This window comes from Marmota flaviventris, chromosome 14 (genome assembly GCF_047511675.1).
Source record: "Marmota flaviventris isolate mMarFla1 chromosome 14, mMarFla1.hap1, whole genome shotgun sequence".
Lineage (NCBI taxonomy): Eukaryota > Metazoa > Chordata > Mammalia > Rodentia > Sciuridae > Marmota > Marmota flaviventris.
The window spans coordinates 21,392,503-21,414,697 of NC_092511.1; the positions used below are offsets into that span (position 1 = coordinate 21,392,503).

At 38.6% G+C, this 22,195-nt stretch overlaps 1 protein-coding gene across 2 annotated transcripts in view; it reads left to right on the top strand.

Moving 5' to 3' along the window:
• Babam2 (BRISC and BRCA1 A complex member 2) overlaps positions 1–22,195 on the top strand; it is a 395,729-nt gene that overhangs the window by 217,659 nt on the left and 155,875 nt on the right. For both annotated transcript variants that reach the window (XM_027933462.2, XM_071601451.1), the window contains exon 7: positions 237–346. In XM_027933462.2, the coding sequence (XP_027789263.1) occupies positions 237–346 (110 nt within the window). The remainder of the gene's footprint in view (positions 1–236; positions 347–22,195) is intronic.

The window sequence follows — 22,195 nt, forward strand, 5'->3', positions numbered from 1 at the left end:
GTGGGAATGAGTGAAATAGGTGGGGGTCTTTTGCCTCTCCAATGGTGGCAGGCTTTGGGCAGAAAGTTTGAGAGCCATCACTCCAAAAAAGTTATGAGGTATGTGGGAAAGGATGTGCTGAGCTGCTCAGTTGGAATATGGGGAACTCACAACCACAGCTTCAGTGCCAGGGGACTGTGAGATGATATTCAGAGAGCAGGTGCTCATGGTGTTGTCTTTTTCACTTCCTATCTAAGGATGTAAATGAAGATCCTGGAGAAGATGTGGCCCTCCTTTCTGTCAGTTTTGAGGACGCTGAAGCCACCCAGGTGTATCCAAAGCTGTACTTGTCACCCCGAATTGAACAGTAAGTGTCAGGGTCATTAAAGTTATGTAGTCTGATGCTTCTATTTGCTAACCAATGTGTTTCACTCTCTTTTGCCACTTATGAGCTCTTAAAATTATTTCTCTTTATTAACCTTTGATTCCTTAAAGACTTGTTGCATTAGTTGTTTTGATTGAAGAGTATGCAACTGTAGTATTTTAATGAGTCTTATTGTATTCGTTGTATGAATATCGTGCCTACAGATACTTGAGAGAAAAGTAGGTAGAGTCCAAAATTGTGACTTCCTCCAAGTGTTCCTTAAAGTTCAAATAGTTGTAACCTAAAGAGGACTTCTAAACAATATCTGACTTGACTTTACATTGTAATCATTAGAGTTATTTGTAAAATAAAACTAGTTGCTTTAAAAAATTAAGCAGTTCATTCAGAAATTAGTAAAGGTAGTATTAAAAGCAGATAGTTTTAAGTTGGGCATGGTGGTATATTTCTGTAACCCCAGCTACTTAGGAGGCTGAGGCAGGAGGATCACAAGTTCAAGGCCAATTTGGTGAGACACTGTCTCAAAATAAAATTAAAAAGGGCTGGGAATGTAGTTCAGTGCTAAGCACTTGCCTGGCATGCATGAGGTCCTGGGCTCCATTCTCATACAGAGGGGGTAATGGAATAGATAGTTTAAAAAAGATGATTTTTGATTATTTCTTTTTAAAAAATAGCTGTATATAATTTTATCTAATATTCAACTACATGGTAGAAGTAGTTTGCTATCTCACTTGTGTTCTAACCAGTGACTTTACTCATCAGTATTGAGTTTTATAAGGACAGGCTTCACAATGTGCTTATTGTTGGCTAAATGCTTTAGAAGCTTATTCTACTTCAAAGGAAGCTGAGGTTCATTGAAAATGGATTATAAGCAGATTTGGTTGGGAACTTCTGACGGGACAGATTTTTCATCAGCAAAGAGAGTTTTTATAGACTCTGACTGAAATGTATTATTAAAGTTCTCTGTAAGTCATTTAGTCAGGGTTGACTGATTTCTGTCTGTGAGTAGATGTGGTCACCATCCAACATTCATATACTGAACCATTTCCACCCGCTCTGACCTTAGCTGCTCTAAGTTATGACTCATGGATATCCCATCTTACTAATATGATATGGCTGCTTATGCTGAAATGTGGGAGATTATAAAGATCAATAATCTACAGGCACGCTCTCATTCATTTATATATCTCACAGCATCAAAACAGGATTTTAAAGTAGCAGTGCTTAATGATTGTTTGGTTTTGAATTGAAAATACTGACCCATGTTAGTAAGAAGCCATGTACGGGCTGCCGGAGGCAGTGCAGTAAAGTGGGACAAGGTAAGGGGTCTGGAGTAGGCAGATCTGGTTTAAACCCAGGTTCTGCCACTCACCAGCTAGCTAAGTATTCAACATCTCTGAGCTTGTTTCCTCCATCATAAAATAGGGATAATAATACCTATTTCATAATGTTGTTTTGAGGATTATATTAAATACTGTTCATAAAGCATTAACTGCAATACCTGGCAGTCTAGCAAACACTGAGCAAATAGTAGCTATTAGTGTTGTTATTATTACTGATACAGTTCATAGCAGGAGAATAAGTGAGTGAGTATTTGTCAGAGACAAGCTGGGGCAGAAAAGGAGAAGATTGGTAAATAAGTGAGCAAATACTAGTTCTCCAGGAACCTCTCAGTATGTTCTTTTTTTGGGGGGTGGGGGTACCAAGGATGAACTCGGGGACACTCACTCATCTACTGAGCCACATCCCAGGCCGCTTTTGTATTTCGTTTAGAGACAGGGTCTCACTGAGTTGTTTAGCACCTCACCTTTGCTGAAGCTGGCTTTGAACTCGTGATCCTCCTGTCTCAGTTTCCTGAACTGCTGGGATTACAGGTGTGCACCAAGCACCCAGCCTCATTAATGAGTTAAATTAAGAGGATGTTTTGGTGGTGAGAAAAGAAAGTTAATGAAACAATCTCAAGATGCAGGGGAAATGAACAGATTCATTAATTAGTCCGCAGGCAAGAAATTTCCAACCCAGAAAAACATTTTTGCCAACAGCCAGATTATTTTTCTTCGAAGATACTATACCTTATTTGCCAATAAACCCGCTAATAAAATATTCTTACTCTAAAAATATTTAGATACAATGAAATAAATTAGTAAGAAAGGACATATTATAAAAGTCATTTTTCTTATTTTTAAAATCTACCTTTCTATATGTTCTCCCTCTTTTTTATGTTAAGAAATGGCTTCAGCATATCTTTCCAGATCAATTGTCTGTTACTTCCCCTCAAAAAGACTGTCCTTTTTAGCCGGGCTCATTTGAAGTTTTCTAGTTCTCTTCTACTCTCTTGCCTCTGTGCCTTCTGCTAAAGCTGTTTCTTCCATGTACCAGGTCCTTCTCTAACCTACTCTTCTTATTGAAATATACATTTTCTAATCCTTATTCAAATGCTGTCTCTACGAACCATTTTCCCTGAGCACAATTAATCTAGCCTTCCCTGGAGCCCTTTGTAACACTGAATTTATATTAATCTTATAATCTACCCACATTGCTTTAGTTTGTGACATACATTCTTAAAATCTTTTGCTAAACTACAAACTAGTACTAGAGTATGGAATGAGTCTTGTCCGTCCTTTAATGCCTTCCATAACTGTGGTGCATGGTAACAATGGCCTCATTGGCAGCCTTATAGGTTTCTAAGTATTTCTCACACACAAAAAATTAGAAAGTGCTGAACTGAAAGGAAAGGTCTTAAACTTTTCCTGGTTTGACACAACTTCAATTGGTATAACTGTACTTGTAATATCAAAGTAAACAACCCAAAGTTCTTAGTATCCTTAAATAAAGGTTTTCAAAATGAGATTTTTAGAGAAGGGGTAAAATAGAAAGTAGTAAACTTAGGGTACAACTTTGTAAGGGCTTACGTATTTGCTAAAGTTATTGTAGCAGTTTCCCCTTATCTGCAGTTTCACTTTCTGGGGTTTCAGTTACCTGTGGTCAACTATGATCTGAAAATATTAACTAGAAAGCTCTAGAAATGAACAACTTACAAGTTTTAACTTGTACAACACTCTCAGTAGCATAATGAAATTTTGTGCCATACTGCTCAGTTCTGTTCAGTTCTGTATGTGAATCATTCCTTTGTCCACCGTTTTTATGCAGTATATGCTACCTGCCTGTTAATCACTTAATAGCTATCTTGGTTACCAGATTGGCTATTATGGTATCAGTGGGTGTGTTCAAGCAACCCTTATTTTAATTAGTAGTGGCCCCAAAGTATAAGAGTAGTAACACCAGCAATTCAGAGATGCCAAAAAGAAAAAAAGGTGAAAGTTCTCAAAAAAAAAGAAAAAAGAAAAAAAGAATTAAAAAGCTGTATGCTAAGATTGCTAAGATCTACAATTTAAAAAAATCTATTTGTGAAATTGTGAAGAAGGAAAAGGAAATTTGTCATAGTTTGTCTGTTGTAACTCAAGCTATAAAAGTTGTGATCTGTCATGTTAATTCTTATTGTGTCTTATTAAACTTTATCACAAGTATGTATGCATAGGAAAAAGCATAGTACATTTAGGGTTTGGTACTGTCTGCAGTTTCAGGCATTCTACTGAGGGTCTTAGAACACATTCCCCATGGATAAAGGGGAAGGACTGTAATGCAGAGTCCAGAGCATAGAACAGAAGTAATGACATTTCAGGAAGGCCTTGGCCATGGGATAGGTTTTAAGAACTGAGTCAAGAGGGGTTGGTACCATCTTTGATAGTGTTAAGCTCTGTTCTGTTACCTGGGTCTCATACTATCTGGTCAACTCTCTGCTATCCAAGCATTAGTTGTAGACTCAGATGTGGAAAGTTCTTTTAGGAGTCATGGGAAACATATCCCATGTGTACCTGCCCAAAGCTGATGCCCACCTCTTGCCTTCACTGAAGTTTGTGCTTCTTTTGACTTCTGCCATGGCTCTTTCTAGGAAGTCCCAAGCCCTGTGCAGCAGGAGGACCAGTAACCTAATCCACATTGGTAAAAATTATCAGGAGAAGGCTTGCGTTCCCATGTCACAGTGTCCAGGCAGAGACTGAGGTCTTGAACTGGGAGGAACGCCGTTCTGGTGTATCTATTAACGTCTTCCCCAGCTTGTCTCTGCAGTGGGTAAGGACATTATACTCATATTAATTAGTGCCAGAAATTGGAAAAGAAAAAGACTTTGGTTCTTGTCATCACACATAAGAAAAAGGATCAATTTGTCATATCCTAAAGATTTCTAAAGACACGAACACCAAATGTCCCTACATTAGACAATCTCAAAGAAATGGAACATATGTTGGATCCATTGGTAAAAAAATTCCCCAGTGTATTATGATTTGATGAAACTGAAATGCAGTCCCACTTCTGAAGTCTCTGTTCATCCAGGGTCTAGGAATAGCTGTCTGGTGCCCGTGGCAGCCCTGCTGAACATGGCTGCTGCCCATGTGTTGAGATACCTGTTGTTTTCCATTCTCCTACTGCACATGTGTATGGCTTGCGAAGTCAGTGGTTCTGAGAAGAACTTTGTGTTCTTCATGCACAAGGGACATTTATGAAATAAACATATTTCAGGCTTTATACATTTGTTTTTCAAGGAAACAAAATTATCCAGTTGAATTAGCCTCTGAGTTCTGTTCACTGAAAATAATAAATTGTGAGTTATGCAAAACAGAAAAGGAAGAAAGAGAGAAAGAAAATAAGGAGCTCTAGTAGTCAGTGATGCAAAGTAGATTTTGGTTGACTATTAGGAAAAAGAAAAATCTAGTTTCTAAACCAGTTGCCTTTTCTTTTTCCTGGCAGAAAAGCTGTGGATTTAAAGGTTACGCCAGCAGAGCTGGCACTAAACATGCCCTACCTTTCCCTTGTTCCCAGACTGTTGGCAGTTCCCACAGTGAACCCAAAGGTTAAATGGGCATCAGAGACTATGCAGTCCTCCCCTGCCTGCAAGGTGTGGGCCCTCTTGGCTCCAGCCAGCTGGTGGGAGTGGTTTGAAGAAAGCCAGCATCGTCACTCCCTGTGCTGTTCCCACTCAGTGCATAAAAAGACGACTTCAGCCCCTGAGGCGGACCAGGTGGCATCTTTCACAAGTACAGAATTTGTTTTTAGAACTTTTTGTTGTTAAGTTACGGTCTGCCTTGGAATAAGTACTCAGTTTACCAGCCCATAAATGCTCACCATTAGCAAGGCCTGCGTGCTGCAGGCATGTGTGTGCTCCTTCCTGAAACAGCAGCAGCCCAGCGAGAATTGGCCAAGTATAAGGCCCTTTACTAGGTGCTTTGGAGACTGTCAGCATACGTGCAATATGGCCCATGGCCTTAATTTGTTTATTGTATAGCAAGGGGGATAAGAACAAACTTGCAAGTTGCAACTTTTCATTAATAAAAATGTCACAGAAAAATTTGGCATCAGAAGCCTCTGTCCCTCCACTGAATGGCCGGCCATCTTGGTTCAAGTGACTTAAGCTTTTTGAGCTTTATTTCTTCTTCTGTAGAGGGGACTACAGAAGCTTCAGTTGTATGCCCAGTGCTTCTTGAATTATGTGGATACTGAAGAAAATAATTATTCTGTAAGAGGTTGAGGGAGGAGACATTTTCTTTTGGCTTGGTGGAGAGGGACCTTTGGAAGCTTTGGAAGCCTGGCTCTGCCAATGTAATGTGGCTTCTCTAGAGTTAATTATATAATTCTGTAACCGTAATAAAGATCCATTTGTTGAGTACTTTAAAATGTTTACATTACTTTTCATTCTATCCTCCTCTCTGATCCTCATGATAGAGTTCCTAGCATGTGTGTCCCTGTTCACAACATGGTGTTCTTAGACCCTTCCTGGTTCTTTTACTGCCTTTACTTCCTTTTTTCAATTCATTAAATTATGCTAAATTGTTTCCCCTGGTTGTATTCCCGAGCCATTTTCATGGACTTACTTTTTTTGTGGATGACCCCCAACTTCCCCTTTCTGCTTTCTAGTCACATGATCAAATGTCCACATGTTCAGTTGTCCCTCCAGTTTAAAATGTCTAAAGCTAAACTCATCATTCCCCCAATGAGTTAATAACATTTCTTCTTTGCACCCTGTTTCTTTTTATGGATTTAGAAAAGTTTATCAAGTTTTCATTAGTGAACTTGGCCCTTTATTTTCCCTGTGCTTCCCAAAAGATCAAGAGCTCAGCCTTGGCCTCAGCATCTCTTCTGCTCAGATGCTGTACCTCAAAGTCACCCACCACACCCCTCCCACTCTGAGCTGGTCAATAGTTTTGTATTAGAAATCCTCTTCTCGTGCTCCCTTTCATTCTTCATCATTCCTACTGGCATTACCTGGCTCAGCCCTTCATTGCCCTATTTCCTGATGGCCTTTTAACTTCCCATCTCTTCCTGTTTAGCTTCCAATCAACTCCCAGTTTTAACTTCCAGTTTATTCCTTTCCAGCACAGAACTGATACTCTTCCTGAAGTAAGTTCTAATCATGAAATGTCCTTGCACAAAACTGTCAATGCCCACTGGACTGGTACGCAGCTCTCAATGTGACTCTCCTGCATCCTTTCAAGGCTTCTCAATGACCATTTTCTACATGGACTCTTCTTGACCACCACCACCTGCCTCCTGTATAAGACAACAATTTTCCCTCCTGTGTTGGTGCCGCTTATTATCTTACTGTCTCCCTGGACTGTAAATTCCTCAAGGGTTGGGCCTCTGTTTCCATCAGTTGAGGGCCAAAGAACTTTAGCCCATCTCTAGCCAACCTGGCCCTGCCCAGGGCCCTACTAGAGCTCAGCCCACTTCTCACTGATGGGACTCCTCACAAGAACAAATAGCTGAGATCCATGTGCAGGAAAGGCAGATGGTCTCCATGGTCATCTCTTGTTGCTGGGCCTTTGACTCACCAGCAGGTTAGTTTCCTTCATGGTCCTCTGGTCTTGTTTCTGAGAAATGGAACCAAATAGAACTTCATTTGGTTCAAGTGGGTCCTCAGCTGAGTCCTGGAGGTGGTGAGTGTGGTTTTGTTCTCCTGTGACCTCTCATCTCCCCCTATTATGGCCTCTCCTGCCTCCTTTCCCCTGCTTTTAAGCCACAGTGTCCCTCTTAGGACATTTGGGCAGCCTGTAACCCACAGAGGCTGGAATAAACTGAAACTTAATAAAGAGCGTGCAAAAAGATAAAGGGAGCTGAAAATTAAAATAATACTAGAAATTATGAGTGAGGATATTAAATTCAGATAAATAAAATAGTTTTTAATGCAATAAGCAAATCTAATATATTATTTTACTGAAATGTACTACTGAATTCAATATTTAACATAATGGAATATTTTCATGTTCAATGCTCAAAAGAATTTTAGAAAAATTTTATAACTGAGTATAGATAAATTTGAAAGAAAAGGTAATTCTTGTCTTAAAAAATTCCTCTATTAGTTGTTGCAAAAAAGGAGACCCCTAAATCTCTTGAGGTGATTTTGTGTCAGGATATAAGTAATAGAACATCATAGTAAACCTGGTTTAATTTAGCCTTACTAATGTTTACTTGAGTCAACTCAGATAATCCTACAATAAATGTTGTGCTCCTGGAGAGTTTTTTTCTCTTTGATAAATATACAGTCCAGAATATGCTAAGACAACCAGCTGTCAGGAGAGAGGCATATTTAGTTTTGGTGGAAAGGAGATGTCTTAGCCTCTAGGGACTTTAGATGTTCGTTTTACTAGTCTGGGAGCAAGGCCAAAAGGGTTCTTCATGACTTAGAATGGATTTAGAAAAGTTTATCAAGTTTTCATTAGTGAACTTGGCCCTTTATTTTGCCTGTGCTTCCCAAAAGATCAAGAGCTCAGCCTTGGCTTTGAAATATTACCAAAAAAAAAAAAAAAAAAAAGTAGAACAGAATTTAGTTGGGGGAGAAAAATCAGCCCCCAAATATCATATTTTTGGGAACATTCTCATGTAGAACTCCCACCTCACCAGCCGCTTAACTTAGTGATAGCTCAGTATTTTTATTTAGGCTTCTTCTCAGAAAATACGCATGCGATAACTCTGATCTCATTGGTACTTTTTTCTTAAACTCACTTGACCTTTAAGTTCAGTTTTGGGGTTATTTTCTGTCTAGAGGCAGTTCTGTGCCTTATTTCTCTTAAATACTGTCCTCTCGACAGTATAATGATTACTGAAAGCTGTAAGATGTATTGTGTCTTCATTTAAAATATCAGGCCTAACATTTTTCTTCTAAACCTCTCAAGGGTTTTTAGCAGTTTTTTCCTATAACAAAGATGAGATTTTTATGATTTTCAGTGTAACATTATTTTTTAACAGCAAAACTCTGAACAATCATAACTATTTTATGCAGTCACTGCTTACTTGTATTTATTCACAAATAGGAAAATGTCCTTTGTTGGAGAGTCCGAGATGTAAAGTGGCAGTTAACAAAAACATTGTGCCAGAGTGTAGGTAGGAGCAGAGAATTTAGAATATGGAAGAAGAAATGCCCTAAAATGTTCCCAATCTAATGGAAGATACCAGCCCTCAGAGGGAGGAATACAGTGAATTTCAAACAAGCTAAATAAAAGAAATTGACACCTGGATGCATCATAATGACACTGCAGAACACCAAAGATTGAACACAGAATTGATGCATGTTTAAAGGAAGAGAAAATTGACACAGACCTCTTTGAAAATCTGATGAGAGCAATGAACTTCACAGAAGCAAAATGTTTAGTTGTGAGAACAACATACCTACCTAAAGCCAGTTTCTGCAATTCATTTAAGGATCATTGTTCTAGATTTCTTCATCTTTGCTGCTTCCTATACTGTCTCATGCTAGAATAATTAGTGTAGCTTCAAATCTAATATCCAAAGTACAAATTATCATCTAATGGTTCCTGTCTCCCCTGCCCCCCAGATTCTCCTATGTTCTTTATTTTCATTAGTGTTTTTTTTTTTTTAAATCATCCTTCTAGTGACTCTGACCATGAAACCAAGGTATGTATTTTGACCTTCCTCTTGCATTGTTTCCTATCTTAACAGCCACCAGTTGATTTTGCTTCCACATTGACCTCTCCCAACCTTATTTCAGGCCTCTGTATAGCTTACTTTTTGCCAGATTGATCTTCCTGAAGTAGAGCCTAGGTCCTGTCATTCCCTTTATGCCCCATTGCTGGACAGGTCATGTTTGCTTGCCTACCACACTCATGTCCCTGTGTGCCAACCAGCCACCTGAACCTTGGGGTCCAGCCAAGGTTTGATGCTCTTGGGGATTCCCCTTCACTTGAGGGGAATGTAACTATCTTTGTTTTAAAGTATTGTGTAGCAGAAGATCTCTAGGTTACCTAGTCAGCCATGTTGTCTGCCAGCATTGTGTTTCAATTGTTCTGCTTTTCCACAAGGATTGAAGACTGGGATTATAGACGCACTCTGAATGGTATTCTAGGAAAATTCTAGCTGCATGGTTATTGAAACACTTTCTGGTTCTTCTTGTGCTTTTAGATTAAACTTGTGTTCTTTGAGATCACGTATCTGAGTTATTGTTCTCTCTAACTAGACAACTGACTGGTTTACTGGCATCCACTCCTTCCCCACTTCCATCTAGTTCCTATATTGCAAAGAAAGGGGTTAGGGGAGGGAGAGAGAGAGGTTTTTTAAAAAACCCAAATCTGGCAGGGCATGGTGGTGCACATCTGTAATCCCAGATACTCAGGAGGCTGAGGCAGGAAGATGGCAAGTTCAAGGCCAGCCTCTGTAATTTATCGAGACCCTGTCTCAAAAAAGTAAAATAAAATAAAAACATTTCCATCATCCTAACAATTGGTGCCTATTTGTAGTTAAGCCATCCTGCCACCTCATGTAAAAGGTATTGACATTAAAAACAGGTCATCACACTTAACAAGGACTGGGATAACTGCCCCACAAAAATAAAATAATTTTAGCTGGGCACAGTGGCACACACCTGTAATTGGAGTGGCTTGGGAGGCTGAGGCAGGAGGATCACAAGTTCAGAGTCAGCCCCAGCAAAAGCAAGGTGCTAAGCAACTCAGCGAGACCCTGTCTCTAAATAAAATACAAAATAGGGCTGAGGATGTGGCTCAGTGGTCGAGTGCCCCTGAGTTCAATCCCTGGTATTCTAAAAAAATAAAAATAAATTTAAAAAGCTGGGATATATTTTGTGGTGCAACACTCCTGGGATCAGTCCTCAGTACTGCCAAAAGAAAAGAAAAGAACCACCATGAATCTGATCTCATCATTATGTTACTTAAAAGCAAAGCTCCTTCTTTTTCTTCACAAATGATCACTCATCAGTGTGTCTAACCCAGTGTTTCTTCAGCGTCTCCCAGCATATTTTTTTCCTACCTATATTCAATCTGTCATCAAATTTTAGTACCTTATTCTTCATACTGTCTTTAAGTCTGACCTCTACCAGGTCTTTAATTGCTCCTAGCCTTTTGTTTCAGTTCCCTTCCCCTTTAATCTTTTATGTCAAATACTCAATGGAACAAGAAACCAGGATATAAAAAAGGTGGCTTAAAATTATGAAACAGTTGGTCATCGACACTGTGAGGCAGTTATCCCAGTCCTTGTTAAGTGTAATGACCTGTTCTTAGTGTCAAAACCTTTTATATGAAGTGACAGGAAGGCTCCCCTACAAAGAAGTAGCAATTTTTAGGGTTATGGGACTGTTCTGTGCCATGATTGGGGTGGTGGGCACAATTCTAAGCATAGAGCTGTACCTCATCAAGAGCAAACTGTATTGGGAGGTGGAAGATAATTTTAAAAACAGTTCATAGACTCCTAGAAATGAAAGTCATACTTTAAAAAAAGAAAGTCATACTTTTTGTATTTCATTCTAAATAATTGATGACTTCATAATGCCTTTTAAAATATGCTTTTATTAATACCAAGAGTGTGTAGACATTTGAAAACGGATACATATATGTGCACATTATGTATATGCTCGATGCATGTGGATGTGTGTATATATGCATGTGTGTGCATGATACTTGTAGCTGTGTGTATGCATATGCATAGATGTGTATGTACACACACACACACACACACACACACACACATTGTCTTAGTTAGCTTAGACTTCTATAACAAAACACCATAGACTGGTGACTTAAATGACAGAAATTTATTTTTCACATTTGTAATTGTCTAGAAAGTCTAAGATGAAGGTGCCAGCAGATTTGGTGATGGCCTCCTTCCTGGTCTGCACATGACTACCCATGGCAAAGAAAGGCACTGGTATGTCTTCCTCTTCTTATAAGGATCCTTATCCCCTTGTGGGGACTGTACCCTCATGACCTTTCTAAACCTTATTACCTCCCAAAGGACCTTGCTTCTTACTACCATTACATGGGCATTACGGCTTCAACATGAAAATTTTAACAAGCATTCAGTCTTTAATGACACATATATGTATACATAAGTGCATGGCCTACACACGTACACACAGCATTTATTCTGTCTTCAGATCATGCTGAGTGCACAATAGATTAGTAAACCTGCTCTGTCAACTCCAAGGCCCCATGGTGCCATAAGACAATAGACTGGGAACATTTTTATAGGGGATATACAATAAATGATCATTTTTTCAAGAATACTTTGTTTGGATTTATTGATAGTTGCTTAAGTAAGAGCACATTTTAACCTCTTTCTTTCAAAGTAGCTAACACAATTACTATGTTAGGAAGGAATTTGTAAACCCAGTTGTTTTGTCTCATAGTGGGACAGATCACAAAGAGCCCTGCCACTCTCTAATGCCTCACTGCCCAACACAGACACCCAGGTTTCTTAATTTAGTTAGTAGTAGGGACTGAAGAATCCCAGAAAGAGCAAGACTCCAGGGTATTGAACCAGTGTTTTGGAGCTTTCCTCTGATGTTTTGGCCTTGACCTCCATGAAGCTTTTGTGGTTCACATCACTTCTCCCAGGGCTCCTGGCTCTCAGGTGGTCTATCTTTTCTCATGTCAGTAGATTTCTTTTGACACAGTGATCTGAATTGGTCTATTATGAGAATAAAGTATTTTATTTAGTTTTCAGAACAGAATGTGAATGTGGACAAGGGGATGTATGTCTGTCGAGTTTTAAAAATGAAGTTGTTCATCTTCTCCATAAAAAGTATATGGTGTATTTTGTCCACAGCTTGGTTTCAAAGGGTAATTATTTAGTCCCTAAAGTAATGGCCTTGTTCCTGATTACAAGTGTTTGGTCTAAGTGGGTAATGACTAAGGCTCTTAATGTGTAAAATTCATATATAAAGTGGAACTCCTTATACTGTTGTTGGAGGAGGAAAGGTTCTAATACCAGTGTTGTCAGATTTTACTGTGTGAAGTTTTATTAGAAAGCATGTAATTTGATCCTGGTATGTCTGATTTTGAGTTCCATAATAGAGGGCTAATGATTATATTGGAGTTTTTTTGTACTTGTTAAAATTCAGACACGCTGTCTTTTACTAACAGCACTAATGACTTAATGAATGGAGTAGCCTTTGGTTGAAAACAAAACAGATGATGAGTTAACATAATATTGTCAATAGGGCTGTAAGAGGGAGTGAACATTCCATCTGTGAATATTATCTTTTATAGACAGTTTCGACAAAATAGAGGTCATTCCTGAGAAAGTCTGAAATCTACTTCCTCGCCAGATTTCAGCTGAACCAGACCATTAATTTGAAGAAGTTCTATACATCAGTGGAAAATTTATTTTACTGACAGTCTTCTTTTTCCGACAGGCATAGAACTTTCCCCTCCCGCCTTTTAATCCTTGCCTCCCTACTCCACCCCAATCTTTTAAAAGTATGATGTAAGATTGAGCTGCTTTGTGCCAAGTTTTCATCCTGGAACAGATTTTTATAGCCATGTTTCTCTGAGAAAAGGAGTTTATGACCAAATGGTGATAACACTTCCATGTTTTCATTTCCTCCTCTGACCTAGTATTTTTTTCCTAACTTAAACTTCGTCAAAGTTTAGTGTGACTAACTTAATGTGTTTAAAGCTAAGGAAAACTGTTTTAAAAACTTTTAAGGATTTATCAACTATAATGTCATATAAAATTCCTTGCAAATAAAAAAACAGTTTGTAGACATTGTCATTTTAAAATTTTAGATTTTTCTGTTCACCTAGAATAATAATTTAAAAAAAAAACCCTCAGAATATTCGTGTATAGATGCTAGTTATTTTGATGTTTGGTCTTTGTTTATTTCTAATGTTAGGGTTATTTACCAGAGACTATGCATTTACTTCTTGCATATTTCTTTTTTTATTTTATTTTTGGGGTACTGGAGATTGAACTCAGGGGCACTAAACCACTGAGCCACATCCCCAGCCCTATTTTGTATTTTATTTAGAGACAGGGTCTCACTGAGTTGCTTAGCACCTTGCTTTTGCTGAGGCTGAACTAGTGATCCACTTGCCTCAGCTCTGAACTCATGATCCACCTGCCTCAGCCTCCTGTGCTGCTAGGATTGAGGAGGCATGTGCCAACATGACTGGTGCAGACTTCTTTTTTAAAAGAAATAAACTGGTACAGTGAAAATGGTGGAAACAACCAAAATGGTTAGGAGTGTTTTAATAGGGAAATAACCTTGATGTCTAGCAATTGATGAATGGATGAAGAAATTGTGGTATATACAGAAAGAGAGAGAGAGGAGATAGAGAGAGAGAGAGAGAGAGAGAGAGAGAGAGAGAGAGAGAGAGAATATTAGTCAACCTTAACAAAGAGCATTATGCTTAAAAAAAAAAAAAAAAAAAGCCAGACACAGAGAGAAAAATATTGCAGGATTTTACTGATATGTAGAATCTTTTTTAAAATGTCAAGTACATTGAAATAGAGAACAGAGAGTTGAAGAGGACAAGGAAGTGGAGAGAAGTAGTTTAGAGACTACAAATTTGCAGTTATACAGAATGATGAATTTTGATATCTAATATGTAGCATGAGGACTATTGTTAATAATATCATATACCAGAAATTTTCTAAGAGTATAATAAAGAAAAAGTAAAAAAGTAAAAAGCTAAGCATCAAAACCATGTTTTTTACTTCTGTTAGGAGAATGCATCGCATATGTAGATATCCTAGAACACTACTGAACACTTTTGTCACATGTTTTAAGTGTTCAGCTTTTTTTAGGGTTGAACATTTTATTTACATTAAGTTTTAAAAGCTTTTCATTTGTTTTTTTAATATTTATTTATTTATGTATCTTTAGTTTTAGGTGAATACATTAGTTTGTTTTTATGTGGTGCCGAGGATCGAACCCAGTGCCTCATGCATGCTAGGCGAGCACTCTACCACTGAGCCACCACCCCAGCCCAAAAGCTTTACATTTATGATGCACAAAGATATGAGTGCTGCTGCTAGAACAAGTTTTCCTTTAGCGTTCCTTGGTTTAGAAGTTGTGGAGCTTTACTATTAATTCATTTGGTCCTCACAGCAACCCTGTGAGGTTGGTTACTACCGGTGTCCCCATTTTATGGATGATGGAACCAAGATTCAGAGAGGGTCAAAAAGTTGCCCGAGACATACACCTCCCAAATACTGGCACTGCCATTTGACCTGGACAGTTTGACTGTAGCAGGGTTGACAGTAGAGATCAATGGAACTTTAGTCTTATTGGTAATATTTTTTAATTTTTTTCAGGGTGAATTGGCATTCTAATTATAAAATTAAAAATTAATTCATTAAAATGTAAAATAACCAGATTGGAAGAAATTTACTAGATATTTACAAAGTCATTGATGACTGACATACTTTTTGATGGAATCTCTGTTCCACATTCCATGAATAATATTCTTTGCGGGGCAGCTGAACATGTGCAAATTGGCTGACATACTAGCGTATAATCCCTCTTGTCTACCACATACTTTCTCGATCTTGGCATTGTTGACATTTTGGACTGGATAATTCGTTTTGCAGGGATAATTCATTTTTATTCAAAGACACTTAGCAACATCCCTGGCCTCTACACACTAGATGTCAGGAGCATCTACCAACCTCTTGGGAGTTGACATTCAACATTGTCTATCCTGGGCAGAAGAGAGGGTTGGGGGCTGGGGCAAAATCATACCCAATTGAGCACCAATCTGGCTATGGAACTTTGAAGAGCCTAATTTTACCTGTGCTAATGAGCTTCAGGGAATCCTTCATTCATAATATTGATGCTTTTCCTTTAATATGTTTAAAGATTGTCGTGCACAACAATTAGAAATTAAAATCAAGCCTTGGACCTTCAGGACTCTCTAGTTACTCTGCTCTTGCCACCACCACCCCAAACTCCAGCACTCAAGACACTCAGAGCCAGTGCGCCATGTCGCTAGCCTGCTTTTCTGCCTTCCTCCTGTTCTCACTTAATCTCAGAAAGGAAGCCTGCAGGTCTCTACTTGGTACCATATTTAAAGTGTGTTTCTCCATTTGTGTCTTTGATCATTTTGCTACTTTCCATCCTACAGATAAGTATTTCTTAGTTCTGTCGTTCACGTTTGGTTGGTCAGGGAAGTTTTGTGTGTTTACATTTTTGGGCTGCTTTTTATAACCTTATCAGAAAGTGCCCCACTCCCAGCCTTTTAGTTCCAGTTCCAAAGACTGACATATCTTGAAGACTATCAGGGCACTGAGCCCAGTTCTGCCTTTTACCCAAATTCTCAGTCCTCGGAAGGTAAATGTAGTTCAGCCAGAAGTGGAATCTTCATCTCTCCCTTAGGGGCCGCTTTACCCTCTGTGCTGGCCCCCCCTCTCCTCATAAAGATGAAATATGTAGTGATAGGCAAAGCACACACTAGTTCAGACATGGCTTGGTAGTAAGATGGGCTTGGAGGTGAGCCCTGACTTCCACTTTCAGGCTGTGTGAAGTAGTGTAAGTTACTCTTGTAACTCAGTTTCTTCACCTACAACCCTCAAAGAGTTTTGCAAGGATTAGATGAAAGAATGTGTTTGAACTATTTAGAAATGTGCGTGGCATGTCATAAACACTTGGTACTTGGTAAGTTGCTGTTCTTATTACTGTGATCACAGCCAGCATCACTATCTTCTTCCTCCTCCTCTTAAAATGTTCAAGGACCTCTTTTTCAAAACTCCCCTCAGATGCTGAGCATGGAGACCTTAGGTCACGTCAATGACCTGAATTCATTTAGTGTAAGCTAGTGGGAAAAATGGAAGAGTAGATGTCTGAAATGAGGAACTGAAAATTTCTATAAAGGAGCAACTCTTTGAGTTTTGGGGGGAATCTCATGAGACTATCCATGGTCCCCCTTGCCCCAGATCATTTTGCATATTCTGGGGATTCACAGACTTCCTGACATATAATCCCATACCCTTTAGGGATTCCCTGACCCTGAATTAAGAACCCCTTCCCTAAAATTTCTAATTGAGAGAGCAGGGAGATGTCTGCTGGCCACAGTGGTGGGCAAGCTGGCCAAGAATGAGAATCACAGACAAAAATAATCCAGAAGCCACTGAGCCCCAACAGTGACAGCACATTACAAACATTACTTTATTCAATCTGCATGATAACCCTGTGCTATAGAAAGTACTGGCCCTCTTACACATGGGGATGTTATGGCACAGAGGTGTTAAGTAATCATCAAAGGGCAACACTGAATATGTGGCAGCAGCAGGATTCAAAGCCAGATCTGTTTTTTCTATGCTACTTGCCACTTCCCTGGAGGGCATGCCAGGGTGTTGGAGGCAACAGATCAGGGCTGGGTGTCACCTGCAACAGTACAACCTTGGGATTTGGTTGAAATCAGATTTCTAGGGATGCTCACATTCTGAATCTTAAGTTCTAGAGGTGGACTCAGGAAGCTATGCTTTTATCAAGTACTCTGGGTGATTCTTAAACTCACTAAACCTTTGAGAATCTCTGATCTTTCTTGTGTGACATGGCTTATGGAAAGTGTTGGCCAGAATAAGAAGACAGAAGAGGAAGCACAGAAAGAGCTAGGAGAATGCCCTCCAAGTACTTGTTCCTTTAGACACTAACCTCCTCTCCTCTATCACAGCCCTCACTGTTTTAATCCAGGCTCATGTTTTAAGTAGTTATCATCAAAGGCAATAATCATCAAATACAGACTTGGGTCTCACCTTTCCCTTGCCAGAATCCTGGCTTCCTATTTTACTCCTTTCCTGACTTTCATCACCTTTTACAGGTTGTCTTCTGCTCATGTTTTAGTGACCCCTACCTCCAGAGGCCCAGAGAAAAATACACTGGCTGAAATCTGAAATTCTTACCCTAAGTTTAAGGCATTCTGTCATTCTTTCCCTGTTCTTTACTACTTTGCATCAGACTACTCTTAATTTTCTTAACAAAACTTTCATTAAGGTGTAATCCATATGCAGTTGCCTAATTGAAATGCACAGTTGAGTAGTTTTAGTATATTCACAGAGTTGAACAGCTATCACCAAAATCAGTTTTAGAACATTTCCATCACTCCCCCAAAAGAAATCCCACTCCAATTAACAGTTGCTCTTCATTTTCCACCAACCTTCCCAGCCCCTAGCAACCACCAATCTACTTTCTGTCTCCATGGCTTTGCCTATTTTGGATATTTCATATAAAGTGTAATCATACAATGAATAGTCTTTGGTGACTGACTTCTTTGTCTTAGCATCATTCATATTTTAGCATGTATCAATGCTTCATTCCTTTTTGTGGTGGAATTCTCCTCCATCATATAGATATATCAAATTTTTTTTATCTGTTCATCAGCTGATGGACATTCCTGTTTCCACTTTTAATCTATCATGAATAATACTGCTGTGAACATTCAAGTTACAAGTTTTAGTTTATGTGTTTTCAAATTCCTTGGGAGGGATGCCTATTCAGATCTTTTGCCTATTTTTAATTTTTTTTCTTTATTATTGAGTTATAAGAGTTCTTTATATTTTCTGGGTACTAGACCCTTATCAGATATATAATTTGCAAATATTTACTCTCATTTTCTGTGTTCTTTTCACTTTTATGTTGTCCTGTGAAGTCAGTCAACTATTTCTTTAAGCTTACTTGTTGAAGTTCCTTTTAGCTATTGTTTCTATCAACTTCCCACTACAGTCATATTTGAAAGTATTCCAGTGTGCGTATTCAACATTTCCTACATTAGATCATTCATGCCTCTGATCAAAGATCCAAATTGCCATTTCTTATTCCCAGAACATTTAAAAATACAAATTACTAGAATAAGATATATTCCATGCATGTATAATTTTATCAAAATGGATTCTACTGTCATGTATAACTAAGAAGAACCAATAAAAATAAATAAATTTTAAAAATTCTGATTACTAACCTAAAATAACCATTACAGGATTCATATTTGGATTGAAAGACTCTTTAAAATTAAGAAGATGGCAAATAATTGGGTAGAAAGATGGGCAAAAAACATGAACAAACTTCACAGACAGAGAAACATGAGTGGCTCCTTAAGTATAGACAGTTATATCATCCAGGGGCCTTAAAATATGGAGTGACTGAAACTACGGAGTGAGTTTGGATCATTGCTCAGACTCTGGGATCTTAAGGCTGAACTGGGTTTTTGATCAGAACTAGCAGGCCTAGGCAGTTTTCAACCCCCTGGTAAATCAGTTCTCATCCTAGTTTGGATCTTAATTTCCAGAATCATTACATGTATCAAATTTCCAGCATTTCTAGGAATTTTAAGTAAAGTCAATGTGGGACTTTTCCATTGAGTTCAAATATGAACTAAATTTTCTGATTTCAGTAGATTTTTCTAGACCCAAAATTGGACTAGGAGCAGAACATGGCATTCTAAAGGTTTTGCCCATTCCAGATCTAAAAATTTGGGCTCTTTTTAGAGATCTGAAATGAGGAATTTTTTCACTTTCTTTTACATCATTTGCATTTTATCACCTTTATGATCTAATGTTCTCTTCTCCAAAGAAATTAAATTCTTTAAAAACATTTATTTAGATATTTTGCTCAATCTTTTTATTTATTTATTTTTATTTTTAAGGAAGAAAGGACAAATGGCAAGAAATACATTAAAATTTATCGTTTTTCCCATTAGGAAATTCTTCCAATAGTGTGCCAAATTCCATGTGGATGTTACACTTGCTTTGTTTTGTGTTTCTGTCTGGTGCAGCACAGGGCATTTGGCTTCCTTGGTCCTTGCCTGAGGGATAAGTTAACTCCTTAGTAATTGAGACCACTTGATACATCTCCATACATTTCCATATGCCCCATAAAGGGAGTACTATCCCAATTGAGAAAGAAAGTAATCCACAGTTCCAGAGGGTGGGCTGAATACCTTCTTATTTTATTTGAGAGTCTTATTTGTGTTCTTAGAATAGATTTCTAGGAATCACAGAAATGCTTCACACTTACTCTGTGGTTGTCTGGTCTGTTACTTTCAGATCAAGATCTCCTCTGTTTTAATGTTGCATATTACAGAAACAATGTCATGTAGCCCAACCTGGCAAGCTTTAGGTTTGGCTCTCCCATTCTTCTGCCCCTTATGTGATATGGTGCCCTTCAAATGGGCTCCACCAAGGTGTTCTGCTTTGATGCCATAATATGGTTACTAAGATTGTTTTTTAAGCTTACTAATTTTTTAAGTGTGGGCAGCCCCCCACTAATAAGTTACATTCCAAATTGCATGTGTAGGTTGGTTATTTGGACTCTGAACCATGTTTTGCCATGGAAACCATTTAGTACATAGTTAGGTTACCAAGGAAACTGGATGTACTGAAGGAGTCCATCGAGCCACAGTGCTGCCTAATCACATTTTGTGGGACAGAACCCAACCCTTTTTCTTTCTTTTTGGTGGTTTTAAGTTGGATAGCTTGCACTGTTGGGGGATGAGCCAGCCATGAGCCCCTAAGCAGACTGAACCCACTCAACTCATCCTACGTAAGTTCATCTACCGGAAGACCCCAAAGCCCAGTCAGATCTTCTATCTATAAAGTAAAAGTGCAAGGTAAACATCAGCTGAGCTGTCACTCAGTTCTGGATTGTTACCTGGAATAGCACTGAGCAGCTCTCCTTGTTGCTTATAATACTCACCATACATCTCAAAGCCAAGGGAACTGGTATCAGAGTGAACACAGTGCAGAAGAGGGCTTTCCTTTCTCCCTTGTGTTTCCAAGTGTCCTTGCAATAAATGATTGTCTCTCCAGGTAGTCTGTGTAGACCTGATGTCATCCAGAGAAAGCTAACTAGTTCAGACTGGATATGGGGCTTATCCACAAAAGCTTGTTCCCCTATGATCTAGATTCTTGAGTATTATAGCAAGGCATTTCCCTATTATATAATATGTCACTCATCACAGTGAAGATTGGAATTGCGAGAACTAAGACAAAGAGTGGAAATTATTAGAGCATATTATTGTGATGTATTTATTGAGTCTTTTTCTCATTATTTTGTTTAATTTTTTATTTTTTATTTTTGGTACCAGGGATTTACCCCAGAGGCACTTTACCAATGAGCTACATCCCCAGCCCTTTTTATTTTTGAGACAGGGACTTGCTAAATTGTTTAGGGACTAAGGTACTGAGGCTGGCTTCCAACTTGTGATTCTCCTGCCTCAGCCTCCTGAATTGATGGGATTATAGGTATGCACCACCATGAATGGCAAGTCTTTTTTTTAAAAAATTAAACTGTTTATTGTACCTGTTTATACCAGAGCTTGCCCTGTTTCCTCGGCATAATGGGATCTAGTTGACATACTGAGTGCTGGCCAAATAGTCCTCTGTCAGCTCTTTTGTGTCATGTCCTAGGACTCTTCATTTGGTATCCTCCCAGTCAGAGTGATGGCTTCCTTCCTCCTGTCTTATAATCACCCTATGGGCCATCCTTATTTTCGTCTTTTATTTCCCATTTTTGTATGCTTAGTAACAAAAATCTAACTTTATATTGTATTCCCTGCTTTCCAAAATGTTATCTTAATGATTATCTGCAAGCTGGATAGGATAGGCATCGCCAACCCTATTTTCCAGAGTTCAGATTAATACTCAGGTACTTTAAAGGACTTGCTCTCTCTCACAGACAGTACTAGTAGAGCTGGAGTAAGAGCCCGAAACATCCGAGGCCAGGCTTCTCTTACCGTTGCTGTCTCCCTTGGTTCCATTTATTCCTTGCTGGATGGTTGCTGGCTCTCTTTGGATTCTTTCTTTAGTGCTCATCCTCTCTAGGGGAGAGCTAACCTCCCATGGCTGGCTGCTATAGTCAGTGTTCTGGGTGTTTAGGCCATAGCACGCCTCTCTCTTCAGCAAATTGGCACCTTAGGACAAGCTCTGCTGTAGCATATTTATTAGTGAATTGGTACCTTTGCATATTTTATAAATGCCTTCAGGTATTCATCTTGATGGTTAATAATCATATTTTGTTTTATATAGTGTCTTTTCATCCAAAGCATATATTATCTTCCATTATATAGGGAAGGCTGCTTAAATTACTTGTCTAAAATATTAACAGTAACAGCAAAAGAGGAAAAGAAGGAAACAAATTTCTTTGAGGAGCTCATGTGAACTAGACACTGGACTGTATATTCTTTGCATATATGATCTCATTTCATCCTTGCAAAAACTGTATGAAGTAGGTGATGATTTATGTTTTACAAGTGAAAAAAATGTGGTTCAGACCAAGCTAAGTAACTTACACTACAAGTGCAAAGTAGAGGGATATTGAAGCCTAGCCTTCTCTGACTCCAAGGACTCCAGTGTCCTTGCGAATTACAGTTTTTGATAGGGGACTCCATGATAACCACTCTCAGAGGCCTGGCTATATCCCCAGCCCCAGTCATATTTTTATATAGTTCTTAGTTACTGAGCTATAACTAACAACTATCTACTAATATACAATAAACATGAAAACAACTATAATTTGGCACAAGATAGAAATACTTTACT